This window comes from Eptatretus burgeri, chromosome 10, assembly GCF_056783735.1.
Source record: "Eptatretus burgeri isolate ZD-2024b chromosome 10, Ebu_testis_v1, whole genome shotgun sequence".
NCBI classification, from domain to species: domain Eukaryota; kingdom Metazoa; phylum Chordata; class Myxini; order Myxiniformes; family Myxinidae; genus Eptatretus; species Eptatretus burgeri.
In genome coordinates, this window is record NC_140970.1 from 99,461,599 (window position 1) to 99,481,558 (window position 19,960).

The 19,960-nt window shown below is 40.9% G+C and overlaps 1 protein-coding gene across 6 annotated transcripts in view; it reads right to left on the reverse strand.

The window, feature by feature from the left end:
* Positions 1–394: 394 nt before the first annotated feature.
* The window catches only part of LOC147019265 (transcription factor 7-like 2), a 303,769-nt gene continuing 284,203 nt past the window's right edge, over positions 395–19,960 (reverse strand). For 4 of the 6 annotated variants that reach the window (XM_085899606.1, XM_085899608.1, XM_085899602.1 and 1 more), the window contains 8 exons: positions 19,232–19,318; positions 18,126–18,215; positions 14,088–14,187; positions 12,149–12,208; positions 9,947–10,054; positions 6,834–6,882; positions 5,613–5,676; positions 395–723 (listed from right to left, as the gene is read on the reverse strand). In XM_085899606.1, coding sequence (XP_085755732.1) covers positions 699–723; positions 5,613–5,676; positions 6,834–6,882; positions 9,947–10,054; positions 12,149–12,208; positions 14,088–14,187; positions 18,126–18,215; positions 19,232–19,318 — 583 coding nt within the window. In that variant the 3' untranslated portion in view covers positions 395–698. Of the gene's footprint in view, positions 724–4,721; positions 4,750–5,612; positions 5,677–6,833; positions 6,883–9,946; positions 10,055–12,148; positions 12,209–14,087; positions 14,188–18,125; positions 18,216–19,231; positions 19,319–19,960 lie in introns of all 6 variants that reach the window. The other 2 variants (XM_085899605.1, XM_085899607.1) reach the window with 2 other exon arrangements.

A 19,960-nucleotide genomic window follows, 5' to 3' on the forward strand; every position in this document is an offset into this window, starting at 1 on the left:
AGAGAGAGAGAGAGAGAGAGAGAGAGAGAGAGAGAGAGAGAGAGAGAGAGAGAGAGAGAGAGAGAGAGAGAGAGAGAGAGAGAGAGAGAGAGAGAGAGAGAGAGAGAGAGAGAGAGAGAGAGAGAGAGAGAGAGAGAGAGAGAGAGAGAGAGAGAGAGAGAGAGAGAGAGAGAGAGAGAGAGAGAGAGAGAGAGAGAGAGAGAGAGAGAGAGAGAGAGAGAGAGAGAGAGAGAGAGAGAGAGAGAGAGAGAGAGAGAGAGAGAGAGAGAGAGAGAGAGAGAGAGAGAGAGAGAGAGAGAGAGAGAGAGAGAGAGAGAGAGAGAGAGAGAGAGAGAGAGAGAGAGAGAGAGAGAGAGAGAGAGAGAGAGAGAGAGAGAGAGAGAGAGAGAGAGAGAGAGAGAGAGAGAGAGAGAGAGAGAGAGAGAGAGAGAGAGAGAGAGAGAGAATCTCCTTGGAGCATTACCCTGACAACCACCCAAAAGGGGCAGTGTGCAATGGTCACATGGATTTCCACAAGTTCACATTAACATCAATCCTGGAGAACGAGAGAGAGGATATTGGAAGAAGTGCAGTTCATGGCAGAGGCTTTGATGGACAAAATAAAAGAATCATCAACAGGAGGATAAAGAACAAGAAAAAGGAAGAACAATGCATTCCATTAGGAAGAAATTAATATTTGTGGAATTCTTCTGAACCAGTCACACCGCGATGCAGACCGCTGATCTGTGGGGTGGGATGTCGAAATTGGTAAAATGAGTTGTTAAAACTAAATTCAAATCTGTACGTCATGACTCGTATCATATAATAATTGTACAAAAGCGGGAAGGATGAAGTCCAACCAGATGTGATAAAAACACAATACATCATCCATATCGCATTGACTCTTCTCACTTTATAACATGGAAACAAAAGCAAGTTTTTCTCCTTTACCTGGTAAGTTGTCATATATAATGGATCTTAAACTTTCTGTTGTTTCTTGTTTGTGCAGTCAAGGAATATCTTCATTATAACATATCTTGTGAGATCACGTGTTCTTTTTTATTTTATTACGAAAACCCATTAGAGCTTGTTCATTTAATTTATTAATTTGGCAAATACTGCAATTTGTAATATTTTTAGTCAACCCACTGACTTATAACCTTTTGTTTAGTCCATTTAGTTCAGTGTCCCGTCTGCTCGCATTATTTGGTGGATGTTAATAATCCCAAGGTGTCTTTTCTGAAGAATAAGGTTATCGCCAAAACCCTAAACAAATTATGAATTTTGGCCTCAACCACTTTCAGTGGAGTGTTAGGTGTGCCCATCCAGTTTGTGAAAGACTTGGGCCAAAAATATTCTGTGACTGACCCCACAATGTGGCAATAATTGGGGCTGTGAATGAAGTAGTAGATACGTCAAACTAAAATAAGGAATTTGGTGTCCGTCTATTTGACTTCGATATTTTATTACATTCTATATTTGATTTGGAACCCGAACTTGACGAAAACAGCAAAGAACTAGAAAAAGAGCAATCAGAGATCGTCGACCCTCGCCAAGACTTGTTTTGTATGGTGTTTGTGCAGTTTTGTGTGATGTATTTTGTGTGGCGTCTATGTATTGGTGTGTCACAAAATTAATAAGACACATAATTAAAACTGCCACTTTATAACTGATAGTGATGACCGAGTACCAAGACGTCCCGCTTTGATGCAACCCCACTTTAATTGGAAACCGGACCTTGACCCGTGACGTTTTTTCATTATTATTATTATTATTATTATTATTATTATTATTCAATTGAATTTAGAATGGGATTAAAATTAGGTAATTCAATTCAAATCAAATGGAATCGACCAAATCGGTACATGCCTGCATTGCAGTAATCAGAAGGAACCCGAACAAGCAAAAAGCAACGATGAAGTCAGCAGGAGGAACCTGGATAGGATTCACATTTCAGCTGCTACTCCTCTACCCTCAAACTCATCCAGGCACAGCCACAGGAGCCTTTTTCAATATAAAAAAATTTAAATAAAAAAAAAAGAACCCAGATCAAAAAAAGGAAATACTCCTGGCTGTCACACCATGTATCTGATCAAGTTGAAACTTAAAACCTGTATTCCCCATCACAACTGGATCATAATTGTGAAGTTCCATGTAGATTGATTAAGCGGTTCCAGAGAAAAAAATTATTTAATATTTTTCTTCAATCAAATATGGCTGCCAAACTATGTGACCTATCAATTATATCTTAAACTTGTACACCCATGGCTTGGGGAACATTTGTGTGATGTTTCCCCTTGATCTCTCCAGCTGTTCTGGAGAAGATGATTTTTAATGGGTTTTATGGTAAATTCAATATGGCTGCCAAATCATGTGACCTATGATGCCATATGTCTTTTGTTCCTCATGGATAAAGCGATAATACGCGTAAAGTTTCACCTCAATCTCTTCAGCAACTTCAGAGAAGAGGATTTTTGAAGGTTAAAAAAAACCAAAACAATATGGCTGCCAAATCACAGACTGATGACGTCATCAAAAAATTTTCTGTAGACCATTTTATCCATAGATGACCCTCAAAATGTTCATACTGATCAGATGTAGCGTTCTACATATGAAATTTTGACATCATAACGAAGGCACCTATGACGTCATAAATAAATCACACTTATTCTCCCATGAGGAGATCTTGCTGTGTGCCAAGTTTCAATTTTTTTTTTCTTGGAGCGGTTTCAGAGATAGAGGTCCAAAGTTTTCCGTTTTTTCAACATGGCTGCCACACCACATGACCTATGACATCATAATTATGACAAAATTATTCTAAATGAGAAGTCACGCCTTTGGTGCAAAAAGTCCATGTCAATCCGATAAGCGGTTGTGGAGAAAAAAACGAAAGTTCTGTGTGGACAAACAAACAAACAAACAAAAAGACAGACAGAGACAGACAAACAGACCCAAATGCAATACTCTCTCCTTCAACAAGGGTAAAAATACAAAGAAATTGACGATTTTAGGCGAACTTGACGTTTTGATCTGAATAAAAACAATTGGCTTCTTTCTTTTGATCGATAAACCAATTCAGTGAACCAATATGCAAATTCTTATAATTTCAGGTCAATCGGATGAAATCTGACGACTTTATGTGATGCTGACCTTTGACCTTTTGCTCAAATTATTATTTTGTCTTCTCCATATTCTCATAATCAAGCTTTGTTGAAAATTTCATGACAAAAGCTCAAATGGTAAAAAAGAAACGTACGGCCTGGACACAGACACAGACACAGACGTGATTACAAAACCTTATCTCCCATTGCGTGGGGGACAGGCAAATAACAACAATGATGTTAATAGCATAATATTAATGTTATCACAAAGCAATGTTAATACAAATAATATCCCCCTCCCCCAAGAGGTTTATCTCCTTGGCCAAGCACCATCATGTTAACGTGCATCAATAGCTTATCGTGGCGTTTCTTGGGGGTACCCATACCAGAAGTAAAAAATATTACAAACCACAAACATCTTTTTAAACAGTCACCACTGCTGTTTAACACTAAACTGAAAGGAAGAAAACCCGACGTTCTTGAAGCATTGAATGCTGATCGCGTCCTCGCAGACTAATGAACCGGAGCCGAGATCTACTGCAATCGATATACTTCAGAGAGGATCATAACATGACCCTTCCTGTCGCTCCCTTAGGGAGCAGGTGTACTAGTTTAAAAAAAAAAAGCACCATTAAGCAGCAAATACAACTTCACTGAATTTCTGAGATAGTCCTGTGGAGGCAGCCATGTTTCCTTCATGATTCGTTGAAGCGCACACTTGTGACATCAACTGTGATATTGCTTCATAGCAATTGTGAACCCACAACCATGTAAGTAATGTCACGTGTGTGTGCGTGTGTGTGTGTGTGTGTGTGTGTGTGTGTGTGTGTGTGTGTGTGTGTGTGTGTGTGTCACAATTATTAGTATGTACAACATGTCTATGCATATAAATCCCGGCCAAATTCACGGAGGTTGCATTTGCTGATGAATAAATGGTGTTTTTCACTGAAATAAAACGACTAAGGTGAAAAACGAGAAATTATCAGATCTTGTAATTATTAGTTTCTGAAACACGTCGTCGTGTAGTTTAATGCCCTGATGTTTTACATGTCAGGTTTGTCATCTTTATGATCTTTGTGTGAAAGAAAGGAAGTACCATCTACATTTATTTATTTCTTTATTTGTTTATTACCTTATATTACGTTGAGGTTATGTTTTCACCCCTGTATGTCTGTCTGTCTGTCTGTGAGCAGGATTTCTGAAACAAAGTTAAGGACGAATTTGGACGAAACTTGGCGGACATGTCGGGCGTGTGACAAGGACGAATTGATTCAATCTTGGTGAAGATCCGGATCCAGATCCGGCCCATCACTGGGATACAAAATGTCAATAGTTCAGCCTGGTGGAAGTATGCGCTCTACTAAATGCCATTCTAGTTCACAAAAGCTAAGACCCGTGGAGGAGCTTGTCGATATACGGGACATAAGGAGAAAATGGAGCCGCGCAAAAAAAACACAAATGACAGACAAGTTGATAATGAAATCGAAAGCAAAATAATGTTACCTCTTATGTGGATTGTACAACAATGAAGTCACATATTGTCTCTATCTGTTTTTACAACATTTGATTATTAAACCTTTTAGAGATATATATTTGCAGCAATATCCATGCTTTCTTTTCATACTGAAAATACTTACTTACCTTCAGTAGAATAATCCAAAATTATAAGCTGTAAGAAGCAGCAGGGTAGCAAAGGGGGAAGGGGTGGAGGAAGAGAGAGAGAGAGAGAGAGAGAGAGAGAGAGAGAGAGAGAGAGAGAGAGAGAGAGAGGTGTGAGAGAGAGAGAGAGAGAGGTGTGAGAGAGAGAGAGAGAGGTGTGAGAGAGAGAGAGAGAGAGGTGTGAGAGAGAGAGAGAGAGGTGTGAGAGAGAGAGAGAGAGAGGTGTGAGAGAGAGAGAGAGAGAGAGAGAGAGAGAGAGAGAGAGAGAGAGAGAGAGAGAGAGATGTGAGAGATGTGAGAGATGTGAGAGATGTGAGAGATGTGAGAGATGTGAGAGATGTGAGAGATGTGAGAGATGTAGAGAGAGAGAGAGAGAGAGAGAGAGAGAGAGAGAGAGAGAGAGAGAGAGAGAGAGAGAGAGAGAGAGAGAGAGAGAGAGAGAGAGAGAGAGAGAGAGAGAGAGAGAGAGAGAGAGAGAGAGAGAGAGAGAGAGAGAGAGAGAGAGAGAGAGAGAGAGAGAGAGAGAGAGAGAGAGAGAGAGAGAGAGAGAGAGAGAGAGAGAGAGAGAGAGAGAGAGAGAGAGAGAGAGAGAGAGAGAGAGAGAGAGAGAGAGAGAGAGAGAGAGAGAGAGAGAGAGAGAGAGAGAGAGAGAGAGAGAGAGAGAGAGAGAGAGAGAGAGAGAGAGAGAGAGAGAGAGAGAGAGAGAGAGAGAGAGAATAAGAAGAAGAGACAGAGATTAGTTAAAGATCACTTGGCACAGATTAGTAAGGTAACGTACGGAGAGATTTGAGGGGCCGAATACATAAAAAGACAATGAGGAGGAGGAGGTAGAGGGAAAGGTGGTGAAAATGAGTGAGTGTAAAAGGAACAGACCTGCAAGGATGACACCAGGAAGCAGGGTCGAATTGGAAGCGAGGAGAAAATTTCTTACTCAAGTCTAGGAGGACAGAGACAGAGCATATAGCACCTGTTTTTCAACGTTTTTAAATTTCAGAAATCAGTGAAACGTTTCTATGGAACCAGTGATAAATTTCGAGAAGCTAAGTTTGGCAAGTGATTATAATCAATAATATGATTGCCAGATTGGGTGGAGAGAGAATTATTTTTATTAATTTATTTTAATCAAGGGATAATTTTGTTACACATGAAGAGCAGAGATGGAGACGGTGATGGAGAGAGTGCTTACAACTGAAAGCACTCTTTTAGTGGCCGTCCTTATATTAAATAACACATTTTTTTTCTGCAATTATAGACACCCATACTCAGCCACTTCCCACAATGCTGCATAATGCTGAACCAAAGATCCCTTTCCAAGGATATCACATGACGTTTTGTGAGGCAACCGGTCCGCACGAAAGAAGCACATGTAGTGGGGCAACTTAGCTAAATATAGCATAACAATTGTGCATTTTTGTGAGGAAAGCACCAAATTTGGCACACCAGTAGCCTATCATATTATGAACAGATTTGGATATTGGGCCATCTCAAATTCAGCCGCTGATGGCAGCCATTTTCCACTTCCATCAAAAAATTTGAGATGGCCCAATATCCAAATCTGTTCATAATATGTTAGGCTACTAGTGTGCCAAATTTGGTGCTTTCCTCACAAAATGCACAATTGTTATGCTAAGTTGCCCCACTAATGGGAAAATTCAAGCTTATGAATATTCACCATGGATATTCAACTAATATTATTAATACGAGATATGTTTTTTTTCTCACATCATCAAAGACGGGCTTTGTGTAAGCAAAGTGAGAACTCAAGGCCAAAGTGAGCTTCAGAGCTGCAATAAAGAGAAGATATCTTAAACACAAAACCTGCTTGCCTCAGTTGTCTACTAATGATAATGCAGCAAAAAAAGTATGTACAGTACTTATATGCTGAAAAATTTGAAGGCCTGTGTCATGCTCTGCAACATTGATCTAACACCCCCTTCCCTCCAACCCCTGTGCATTACATAATATATGGACGGCCCCTTTAAAGAAAATCAATGTGGATGGCATGGGAGAGAGGGTTTGGGATTGGTGGAAGGGAGTATGGAGAGAAACAGAGAGAGAAGGAGAGAGGGAGAGAGGGAGAGAGAGAGAGAGTACCAGCCACATCCTGTTGTTGCTTTTCTCTTTTTCTCTTCTTCTTTTTCCCCTGTTAGAGGAAGAGAGAGAGAGAGAGAGAGTGGGTGATTATTTCCCTCTAAAGGTTCAATAATTGACTGATTCAAGATTCAATGGCCAACTTCATCATCAGCTAGGTACTGTCCATCATTAATGTTTTGACCATCCAATCCCAGAACCTCTCCAAACAGCAAGTCTATAACAGTGGTTGTATCCAAAGGCATAAAAAAACAGAAGTTCTAATTCTGATGTAACATGCTCTGTCACAGAGCATCAGTGCTGCTGAAGCAGTTTGATGGAAAAGGGTTATACTGGGTAGTTTGCCATTGCTGTCCCGGCATTAGTTGGTGCAGGAATTTGAAATTTGGCCAATGTGTCGGTGATAGCTTGCCTACTACTTTGTGAAGGACACCATGGGATCTAACAACCACCATCTAATACTGGCAAATGGGACTCCCAGTTCAACGTTCATCTGAGGAACAGCACACACACGTTGATGAATCACCCTGCCTGTGAAACACCAGGATGACAGTTTGTAGCTGGGTCAGGATTCAAACCCAGGCTACAGAGCTGAGAGGAGAGTGTGCATACCTCTCAGCCATCCTGTCAACATGTGTGCGTGTGTGTGTGTGCATGCATGCCTGGTGTTGGCTTAATGGTTAGGGTGGTGGGCTTGGGCTCTAAGGGTCCTGAGTTCAAATCCCACACAGCTGTTGAATTAATACCAGGTGGGGTTAACTCGACCTGTCATCCTTCTGAGGTCGGCAAAATGAATGCCAGCAAGCTGGTATCCTGTGTCGGAGTGGCAATCTGTCCAGGATTGTGCCCAATAGCCAAGGAGACTGCTTAAGCAGCACCAACGCTCTGCACTTATTTATTTTGAACATACGTTTGCTTGTCCCATCATCCCCTGTTTGTGTTTGTCGATTGCTTGTTTTTGTCTGTCTTTATTTATAACGTCCTGTCTCCCTCATCCCTTGCATTCTTCCAATAAACAATTTTAATTATAAGAAGCATTTCCCACCTTCTGCTTTTCACGCAACAACACTGTCATTTTGGCTTTCATTTGGATGATTCCTTGCGAACTTAATAATAACAAAGAATTCAGTATCATATCTCTGGTTCAGTCAGTCTATGTTAAAGGATTGTCTAACGCAACTCTATATACTAGCGATACCCGTGCACATGCACGGGATAGCAGTACAGCATAGCTGGTTGCAGACGACAGACTGTACACGGGGAATGACAAAAATACGCATTGTGCAAAATGCAAGTGGTACTATGGAACGCCAAGACTTCCCAAACATTGTCGGCATGTCCGCTAAGTGCCACACCAATTTCATAGGGATCGTCTGACGATGAGCCGAGTTTTTAGTGTGCAAGCTTGGTATTATAATAGAGATGTGTGTGTGTGTGTGTATATTACTAAAACTCTCATCTTGTATGAATGTACCCCAAATACAGCCAAAACGGTACACAATAGCGCAAAAAATTTAGGGCCACCTTACTCACCATTCGCCTGCGGTGTGCAGTTTCAAGTTTCGTTAAAATTTGGCAACGTAAAAAATTAGTAAAAAATCAATTCCCGATTCAGTCAAGTACTCTTCGGGAGAATTTGATTAATGCAAACAACCTCAACGGTATAGTTCGCTGGAGCTATCTTGTTTTTTTTTTCTTGAAATGATTTTTTTCATCAACCGCTGTCACAACCGGAACCCAACGGGTTCACGGGTCATCTCGTGTATATATATATCTATATATATGTGTGTGTGTGTGTGTGTGTGTGTGTGTGTGTGTGTGTGTGTGTGTGTGTGTGTGTGTGTGTGTGTGTGTGTGTGTGTGTGTGTGTGTGTGTGTGTGTGTGTGTGTGTGGTGAGATGCGAATCCGTACACTTCTGAACTTCCGAGATGAAAATGGACTGCATTTTCGAACTCAGTTGGGTCGATTTAATGTAAGAAATGTTTTGATGGACAACAAATTAATTGTAGATTAGAAAATATCGAAATGAGTAGAATTAGTTACTCAACTCCTGTAATGATAAATCTTGTTTTCGGTCATATTTTCGAAATAGTAGTGAATTCAATGTCGGTGCAGTCATTTCTTAGAGTAATTCGACCCTATAGAGGTCGAAAATGCACTCCATTTCCACCTCGGACATCCAGAAGTACCCGTAATCGTACCTGACCATACCCTAATTTAACCAACTCATGAAACTAAACGTCGTCATATGGTGCGACCTCTAAATCACCTCCGATCAACTCAAATTTTTTTATGCGCGTTATTGAATCATAGTGGAATAATTTAAGGCTTGTGGAGACAACATCTGAATTTTTAATTTTTTTTTGCTGTTTTTGGACCAGCCTAATATATATATATATATATATATATATATATATATATATATATATATATATATATATATATATATATATGTATATATCATCAGGGTATGCTTAGACGTTGTAATCAATAATGAAGCTTTCTTCCCCATTGTCTTGGTTTGCCAACCTGCATTTGTTTTTTTTCATTAACTTACTTTCATTAACTTTTATCATTTACATATATATTTTCATTTACAGATGCTTTCTGACGGTTCTTTGATTTTTTTGACCTGATGTATCGGCTTTGATGTCAGTCGGCACGCCAAATTGTCTTGGGTCGCTCACCTGTATTTTGTTTTTCCATTTATTTATATTTTCGTTTACGGACGCATTCCGAGGGTTCTGTGATTTTTTTTTTATCGGCGTCTCGACTTTGATGTCCATCGGCACACAAAATATCAGCTTTCTACATCACCCAGAAGGTCCCAAACATTAATATCAATCAGTGAGTGAGTGAGTGAATTGTCAGAATGAGCTTTATATATTTGATCATTGCTATGGATCCCCAACTAAAGGGATAGGGTGCAATGGTCACTTGAATTTTGCACATTGACAACAGTCGTCATTCTTTTATTGGATAGAAAATGAAAGTTTATGTTTTCATCATTTCCCATTTGCTCCCTCCTCATTTATTCTTATAACTGATATCACGAATAACTTATTTGAGATCGAAAGCTGAGCTTGGAATTCAGAAATGTTAAGTCAAATCATACATAATTATCTCGGGCAGACCATCCTGGGTAGAGCTGCATGTGAAGCTGCCGTTCTTTTCGGGCAAGTTCGTAGTATTTGGCCTGCTCCTCGCGGGAGAGCGCATGCCACTGGTATTGGAACGGTGGGTAGCAGAAGAGGGAAATATGTCAAAAAAAACAGGAACAAGCAAATACAAATGCTTCTACAAAAGTAAACATTACAACTTATGTGTCAGCATTTAGTGACTTATTCTTGTCAAAGCACTATTGCTTTTGAAAAACACATGTTTGAGGAAAACCAGAGAGTGATATATTGGTACCTTGAGGCATTGGGGATACAAGGGTGCATCGGCATGAACATGAATGGTAAGTAGATTCAGGACAGATAAATGGAAAGAACTTTGACACAAGAGGAGGCAATTTGGCACATCTTGCCTGTGCCACATCAACATCACATTTATGCAATCCATTCGGACTTATTCTGGGTTGGGGATGAGTGAGGATGGTGAGGAGGAGGAGGAGTGGGAGGAGAATAGTGGGGCAGGCACAGGGACATCACCAGGATGTCACACACACACACACACACACACACACACACACACACACACACACACACACACACACACACACACACACACACACACACACACACACACACACACACACTTTTTATTATTACTTTGAATAAAGAAAACAAATGGTTAATTTTTTGAAGTTTTTGTTGAGGGATGGGAAGAGTGGAGATTGTGAGGATGAGGATGGTTGGAGGGTGATGAAGGAACAAACACAGATATAATGCATTCATTTTTTGACTGACCCTTTCACACACATTACAATCATTACCCATGTGCACAATCACTCATACATACCCCCAATTAATCCTGCCAATATATATGTACCCCTCGAACGCAAATGTTTCAAGGTATCCTTCAAATTCCAGTTTAAACCTACGTACTGTTTCTGCCAATGGGTCATGATGTACAGCTCATATGTGGTGATTGTGATGTCTGTTAGAGGGTCGAATGAAAAAGGGAATGTGCTGTCGGTGTTTCCTACTCAACAATCCTCTTCATCTCCCCCACCCCCATAATAACTTTGTGGTGTCCCTGTGCCTGCCCCACTGTCTCCTCCCCAACCTCCCATCATTCCAAGTAATTCCCTGAAAGATCTGAAATACTCACAGCCTACAAGTTCTTTATTCATAGCTTAATCGTGTACTGCTCTCTCCGATGGATTGTCACCCGAGCATCATATCTGTCTCCCCTGGATTCAGTGGAATCTTAAGTTCTCAACACTACTACAATATCCTGTGATAAGGCCGAAGCACAAGGCCTGTGGCTCTCAGATCACAGGCAGGTCTGGTCTCTCGCTTCTGGTCCTTCCTCTGCTCTCTCAGTCCTTTGATCCTTCACAGCTTCTCTAAGGTTAACTTGCTCTTCCAGTAAGCTCCTCCTAGTGAACCTCCTAAAACCCAAGCTTACTGCATACCTGAACGATTTATTTTTCCCCCTTTCTTCCATTTGTGTAACTGCAATTCCAGATCCCACTCCTCCCTCCTGGGACCTCAAGCAAGAGGTGCACCCTCTAATGTCATCCCACATCACTGCATGTGATCTTTTCTACCCTCATAACTCCACCAATCCAACCCTCTTACTTGTAGGTTCCTTTGTTTCCTCCCTTCCTCTATTTTTTTCCTCTTCATTTATTCCCTTGCTTGTTGTGTCTGATTGTGCCCACTTTCCCACAGCCAGTTTGTTTCCTTTTTACCCTCCGTCGCCTCACTCTCCCATTGGTCTTAATCTTGTAGAAAACACCTTGTAAACTTATTTTACTCTCTCGCTTTCCCTACCTGTAATCCCCACCTCACGGAGAGTTGCAACCACAAGTTGAAACAGCTGATGTCACAAAAAGCCAAAAATATTTTCTTAAAGTAACATAGACTGTTGTTATCGAGAGTATAATTAATTCACAATTATTGAGGCAGAAGCATTTAACTTATAATAATAGTACTTTATAGGCTCAACAGAACAACATGAAAATAGTTTGTGATCAACATTTGCTGACTTAATACCTTGACGGCAACTTGAGATGTTCCCTAAAATGTTACCTGCGAAAAGGCAGTGCCACCCAAAATTTCCCCAGGTATGAAAATTGTATAAATTGCGAAACAATGATACTTTAATAAAATACTTCACAAAACAGTTACTCGAGCAGCAAACCCACTCTTCGTCCCAGGATCTGGTTGATGGCGGCACTTTCTTTCAGCGTGCACTCTGCCACCACCTGTGATCACAGAAAGGTGTTAGCAACAGGTAGCCAACAGGGTTGTCATTACATTGATACCATTGTCATTACATGCCTGGTGTTGGCTTAATGGTTAGGGTGGTTAGCTTGGGATCCCAGGATCCTGAGTTCAAATCCCACTTTACTGTTGAATTAATACCAGGTGGGGTTGACTCTGCCTGTCATCCTTCCGACGTCGGCAAAACGAGTGCCAGCTTGTTGGTACCCTGTGTCGGAGTGGCAACCCATCCAGGATTGTGCCCAATAGCCAAGAAGACTGCTTACGCAGCACCAACGCTCAACACAGAGTGTGGTCCCAAAGGATGGATTGTCATTATGATGTCAGCCCCATTAAAGTATTGCTTTAATTTAACCATGTTGCCACTTCTTTCTTGTCTTGTTATAACATTCTCCAAACATGGGTGTGGGAGTGGCTTGAGTAACACACATCGAGGCGATTTCCATCATTCGATGTCACACACTATCTGTTTGAAAAAGTGTTACTTCTTGGCCCATTCCACCCGACTAGATGGTCATTATGTCACTCAAGTTTGTATGATCACTGGTTTGGAATCATCGTTCGCTTTTTATAAATCCCTTTAAATACAAAAATTATTTCAAACAAATCAAACATTATCAAAGGTAGTTCTTAATAAATGTATGGACCATAAACATCAGTCGAAGCTCAGGTACATATATGACAAAAACGAAGCAACATCGGCATATTCTTTCTTCCAAGTGCTGTTTCAGACTCAACGCCTCATCAGCAAAGTGTAACCAATGATGCGATTGCATACTGGAGCTCGAGAGTTTATAGGACACCTTACCCTACACAGTCTTGAGACAAAGGACATAGGAAGGGTTTTTTTTTTCAACTTTTGCTTTGTGTTTCCGAGCACGGTCTAGATCTATATTGGCTTTGTTCGTGAACTTTGAACAACAGGCGGAATGGTAACCATACGAAGCCAATGGGTCGAGCGGAACGTTCTACCAACTATTCGCGGAGAAACTGATGATTTTGGAACGATCTTGGAGAAAAAGGTACACGAAACAAACCGATATCATGGCCGAATTTATCTTCGTCATTGCATCGCTAGGCGCCGCCATTTTTGTCTGAATGTCATTGTTACTCCGCCATCAGAGCGTGCGGCAAATTTGATTGGTCGAGAAGTCGTAACATTTTTTTCTCCAAGTTCTGCTAAACTGAAGGTGTTTGGAGGCAGAAACAAGGCGATTTGTGTTCTGCATTGTTCAAATATATAATTTAATTTAGATAAAAGTTTTAAAGGCAGAAAAAAAAACAACCCATTAAGTTGGAAATTTTGGTGACGTTGACGCACCCCTTTTTACACCACCTTATCTAACACGTTAAATTAGTTGTTAGTATTTGTGTGCTTTTACGCATGTTTGTGTCCTTCATGACATCCCTACAAACAGTAAGTTTCCTGTTTGGCATGATTTTCAATTTCGTTTCACTGCCAGACAGGCAGACAGACTGTGCGCATGTGCACTCCGGACGAGACTCCGTACTTTTTGCCAAATTCATAGCCAAGGTGCTGCTAAACTGCAGGTTCGTGTCTGATTAATGGTCCGATTTTTGTGCTGCAGTGTTGAAAATATTAAATTCAATTTAAATTAAGTAGTTGCTCGATCATAGACCGAAGGTCAGACAGACAGAGTTGAACCACTTGCTTAACCCTGCTTTACGCGACGCGCGTGGGGTAAATACAATTTTATACACAAGCAGAGTTTGATTGGCACAGTTGGACTTGCTTGTGCAAAATTGGATATCAGTCATGTATATCATTTCAGAGTGATGGGCATAATGAAAGAAAATAACATGATGTATAATCTTACAATGTACTTTGAGATATCTGACCTTTGCCCTCATTTCCTTCATGTAAAGCATAAACGCATTAAGAGGTTTCTTGATGTGTGGTTTCTTCTCCCCATCTTTTTTGTTCATGTCATTGGGTTTTCTGGTCAGACACAAACACATGGGATACATGAGATCATCCATCGCAGACATTGGGCATCCCATCATTCAACAAAGGTATATTAAGATGTTTCTTGCAAGTCTTCGTATCTCATTCCAAAGTTTATAGTGTTTGTGGGATTACCACCCTCAATACCTCACAGTGTCTCCATTATTCAGTATATAAGAACTTTCCCATTCACCAAGCTGATTGACTTTGGGGTATTTTATCGATTTAATGAAAAAATAATGCGAAGTGTAAAGAGGAATAAAAAAAAACATAGGGGCAATACCCCTGGGCACTCACCTGGTTGCGGCTGGATAAGATAACCAGGGAACCACTTGTAGGCATGGATGACCCACAAAATATGTAACGGAGAAGAAAGTAAATACTGATGGATTTTTTTTTAATGCCGTGAACAAACTTTGGTACATCACGGGTGATAAAGATTGTGGTCAAGTTTCATTGAAATTGTGTGTGTGGTTTCAGAAAAGAAAGCAAATACATATTTTGGTGGCAACCCCCCCCCCGCCCCGAATAACCCCTTAGACCCCAATTTTTAGCTCACCTGGAACATAGTTCCGGCGAGCCTATGGGATGGCGCATCGTCAGTTCGTCCGTCCTTCCTTCCACAAATACTTGCAACTTCTCTGAAACTACACATCTGATTTCGATGAAACTTTGATCTTGATAGACGAAACGAGTTATCGTCTTCACCCTGGCTAAATTCCAAATTGTTGCTCTAACCTACAGGGACACTGCATCAGCGGCGCTGCCACACCTCTGCAAGAACTGATGTTAGCCCACAACCACTTGCTGCATATGAACGATCACGACAACGATCGATTGGTCTTGATCATCATCAAAATCTCAGTTTTAAGAGTAGTTCTCTTATAGTAGGTGGGGGGGGAGGGGGATGTAGTGCCCCTGACACTTCATACCTTTCACTCCTGAATGCTGTGGAATGGGAAGCTCTCAATATCATTCATATCTCTCACAAATACTCAGAGGTGTAAGGCTTGCCCTCTTATTGGAGAGAGGTAGGTGGCCTCTCTTTCCTAAGGTTTTCCTCTGGCCTTGTCCCCCCCCCTCTCCCATCGTTTCTTCTGCTCTCTGCCCCCTTTGCAGCCCCTGCAGGATGCACGCACACATTCTTCCAGGAACCCTTTCTTTATTAACCCTTCAAAATAAAGGCTTACTACTCATTCCACAAGTTTGTTTCTGTTTTCTCCCACCTGTAAAGCCATCTCTCTGAGTCAGTACGATCACCGTCTTTCCTCCAGGGCTTCAAGAAGACAGTACATCACCATCTCATTTCAAAGTCCATCCCGACCTGTTTTCTTTTCCATTCCCGTTAAGCTTCTCCACCCCTATTATTCACAAATTACGAGGTACTATATTTATCTTTCTCTCTCTTTCTCATTTCTACCTCCGCCACTGTAGGTGGGCGAAGATCTGCCACCGAAGGTGGGTGGAGGTTATGTTTTCAACTTTTCATCCCTGTTTGAGAGTCTGCCTGTCTGTTTGCTTGTCTGTGAACTGTATGTCTCAAAATGTTGTGGACGGATTTGGACGAAATTTGGTGGAGAGGTTGGGTGTGTAACAAGTACGAAATATTTCGATTTGGGTGACGGATTCAGACAAAGCTAGGTGGAAAGTTTGGGTGTGTGATAAGGATGTACTGATTCAATTTTGGTGAAAATCCATATTCGAGAATTTAATTTTTTTTTAAGTGCGAGAAGCCTAAGGGAGCAGCCAGGGGGCTTATGTTTTTACCCTCATTCAAAGTGTAATTTAAAATACCTCTCGCTGCATAATTCAAAACGCCTCATTGCAATGGAAAACGTGGGGTCAGGAATAACTGCACTGGAAAGGGTGGGGACTTGTAATACCCTCTCCCACCTGTAGGAGTCCATACAATCCATATTTACAAAAAGAATTTGCATATTTGCATCTCCCTCTCTCCATCCCCCAAGACCACTGGCAAAGATAAAAACACCCTGATACATTAAATGGGGTCATGTTGATCCCATTTAGCAAGTCTGGATGTCATCGGCCCAGAACTGTAGGAGTAGCGCAACAAACAAACACAGGTCCATGAATTTTATCTTACGATAATTCACCGTCTGTTCGTCTGTCTGTTCCCAGGTACCGCAAAAACGGCTGAACCGATCACAACCATTTTTGGGGTATGTAATCCTGGGACCTCTTGGAGTGAAATAGGCATAAATATAATAACATGACCCCCTTGATGGCTCCCGTAGGGAGCAGGTGCTTATAGTTTTATTTTAATGGAGCAACGTATATGGTTATGTATGTACATTTGTGACCAAAACGTATTCTTCTTCTTCAATTTTTTTTAAGCAAATTCCACCATGTTGTTTATGGATATAAAGCTAACCTAAGAAACGCATTTGCGACTTACCTGTATTAATCAGCACTAATTTTTTTTATTACTTTGACTTGATTACTTGAGATCGACATCAAGATATGGGCAAAAGGTAATATATGATGTAAAAACCTGGCCGGAAGTCCAAGGAAAGCGGTGCATCTGTTCTGTAATTGGGGACACGTCTGTTCTGTAAGGCTGGCAGTTTGATTTTCCCATCCAGTTTTTGATATAGTGTTGTCTTTGCCGTCCAGCTCAAATTGATAATTTAAAACAAACATAAATTTGTGTGCAGTTCCTTTTTATTTATTTATACATGTTAGATTCTGACTTCTCATTTACAGTATATATTCAGTCAGAGCACAAAATATATTTGGCCGACCTCCCCCACCATCCCCCTCCAGCACCATCCACCATTCCCCCATCCACCGACAACCCCATATCCACCATCACCCCCACTAACCCACACCTACCATTCTCCCCCTTCCCTCACTCCTGGAGAAAGCAGGCATGGTCAAAGATGTCTATGCCTCCGCAGCGATGTGTGGTGAGGCGTGCGAAGCGCGCCATCCATGCTAGTTATCGTGAGGATTCTTCACCATTGAGAGATGGGGTCAAAAACGAATTTATAACTTGTATTGATATTTCACCAAGTTGTGGACGAGTTCAAGTTAGTGAAACAAAACTAGGTGAATGAGTTGGTTAGGTGAGAAGAACAAGCTGTTTAGATTTTGGTTCAGGTCCGAATCCAGATCCGGTCTATTCGTGGGATCCAAAACATGAACTAATCAGCCTGGCGGAGGCATGCGCTCTACCGAGTCTTGTTCTAGTTATTTGTTTGTTCATCCACCTGCATGTTTGTTCATGGCTGTTTCTCCACCATCCAGATGTTAGTAGGTTACCCTTCCATCTGCTGTTATTTTGCTCCAAGAGCCTAGATTTTGAACACCACATTAAAAAAAAAATCAACCTCACCCATGGTGTGCATCGATCAGGAAGATATTCATTTGTAGTCTACAACAATAACATACCAGCTTCATGGAGTTTGTTTCTTATAGACTGAATGGACACTTACATCTTTGCTGAATTTTGAAGGTTCTGTTGCAGCGCATGATAAAATGATCCAAAGGTGTGTGACCACCAGACATGATCTCTCTGTGCGGTGTTTTACCTTTCCCAACCTCCATCAAGTTGTCTTAAAGGACCACTATGTTTCTGGGAGAGAGCCCACACCCTTCTGACAACACTGATTTGTGCATGCTGGAGCAGGTGCCAGCCAAATGCAGATAAGTTTGCTTCTTAGGATAAAGTCCATACAGGTATCGGCATCCCCACGAGTCAAACCCACCTGTCTTTGGCTGACAGGTGATCGCAGCATGCAAATGACTGTACGAAGTTCCTGCTCATTTAAATGTTGTCTATGAAGCACTGCCGAGCTTTTCATATTGAAAATTGTACATGTATCATGTTCAGATTGATGAGATTTTGACCACCTTTTCATACTTTATAACGATTAAGCACCAGCTAACAGAATCATTACCTGGTTACTCACCCCATTGGCTCCTTGTTGCTGACAATAGCAGGGTGTGGGATGCTGGTGGCATGGAGTGGGTGGGAATGGGGGACAATGTGTGGGGGAAACCTGGAAAAGATGAGAAAGAGAAATTATGCACGTGTCTCAGTTGCTTGTTATGCATTGTTAATCAGTGTGTCACAGTAATTAAAGTGGCGGTGCACCTTAGTGGCTTGATTACCAGGGTTATATGACATGAATACATTATAAAACTGTCATGGTGATGCGGTGCCAGCATGAGCTGCTTGCTAGTCTTGAAGCAATATGCATGCTGTCCTTCAGTAGGGATGTATGGACTGACCAAATGTTATTAAATTAATATCATGTTCTACACCATTAACAATGACCTGATAATGAAAGTAGAATTTCGTTTTTTGTGTGTCAGGTTCTGGAGTCCACCTGGTCATTTGTAGACATAGGGGGGCAACTTGGGATTCATTTTTTTTCACAGTGATATAATATAAGACTCAGGGAAGGGCTTGTACATACTGGATTGCACATTTAAGACATTGCTAGACATCAGTGCACTTCAATAAGGATTATGAAGGTATTGGAAGACAATGGACAAATGAAACAGAGTGTAAACGTGGGATTTCGAACTGGGATTCCGGTATTGTGAGCCGTTTATCTAAATGGAAATGTTGAACAGGGGTTTCTGCTTCATCAATCAAAAAGTAATGTTGTGAAGCATACGTGATTTATTACGCGTGTTTGTGGGGGCAGGACTGAACATGTGAGGTCACATATGCGTTTTGGCCAATCACAGCCAATGAATCATAATCATAACATGGCTGCCTCGAACAAAAATTCCTGGGAAATTCATTAAAGTTGAATTTCCTGCTTAATGGTGCACCGTTTCTTCTTCATTTATGAATGACGTAAAGTGAAAAATAAGTATCGGATTTACCATAACGTTTTTGAGTTCGTGAAGTTTGACTGTTGTTTCACTTTCAATGCAAAGTTGCTTATTTTTGGAGTCAAACATCCCATGCATGGAGTCGCTTGCAAGAATAGACATTCACCTTCATAACTCAGGAACTCGTGACCTCTTCCCTATAGATGAGGTAAATGGGTTGTACATTTACCTGGTAACTGTGGAGCTGACAGTAAGGGATGGTGGGTACGGTGGTCGAAAGCCTCCACTGGAAATTGGGTAAACACTCTGGCCTTGCCTGAGACAAACAACATTCAGGTACAAAATGATAAGTCGTCCAATGTACATTCTATAAACAACCTACACAATGCTATATATATATATATATATATATATATATATATATATATATATATATATATATATATATATATATATATATATATATATATATATATATATATATATATATATATATATATATATATATATATATATATTGACTCAGCCTGTCATCCTTCCGAAGTCGGCGAAATGAGTACCAGTGTACTGGGCCGGTGTATACCCCGGTTAAAAATAGATGTACCATATCCCTGTGTCGTAAGAGGCGACCAGGGTTGCGTCAGGAAGGGCATCCGGCGTAAAACATGTGCCAAATCATTATGCGGATCATACGGAGGATCCGCTGTGGCGACCCCTAACGGGAGCAGCCGAAAGAAGAAGAATATACATATATATATATATATATGTGTGTGTGTGTGTGTGTGTGTGTGTGTGTGTGTGTGTGTGTGTGTGTGTGTGTGTGTGTGTGTGTGTGTGTGTGTGTACATATCCATCTGTACTTGTGGCTGATGAAAGTTGGGGATGTCATACACATTCTTCCCGAAAAACAAAAAGGATTGGGAAAAACTAAAATCTTGATGAGAGCATGAAGGTAATA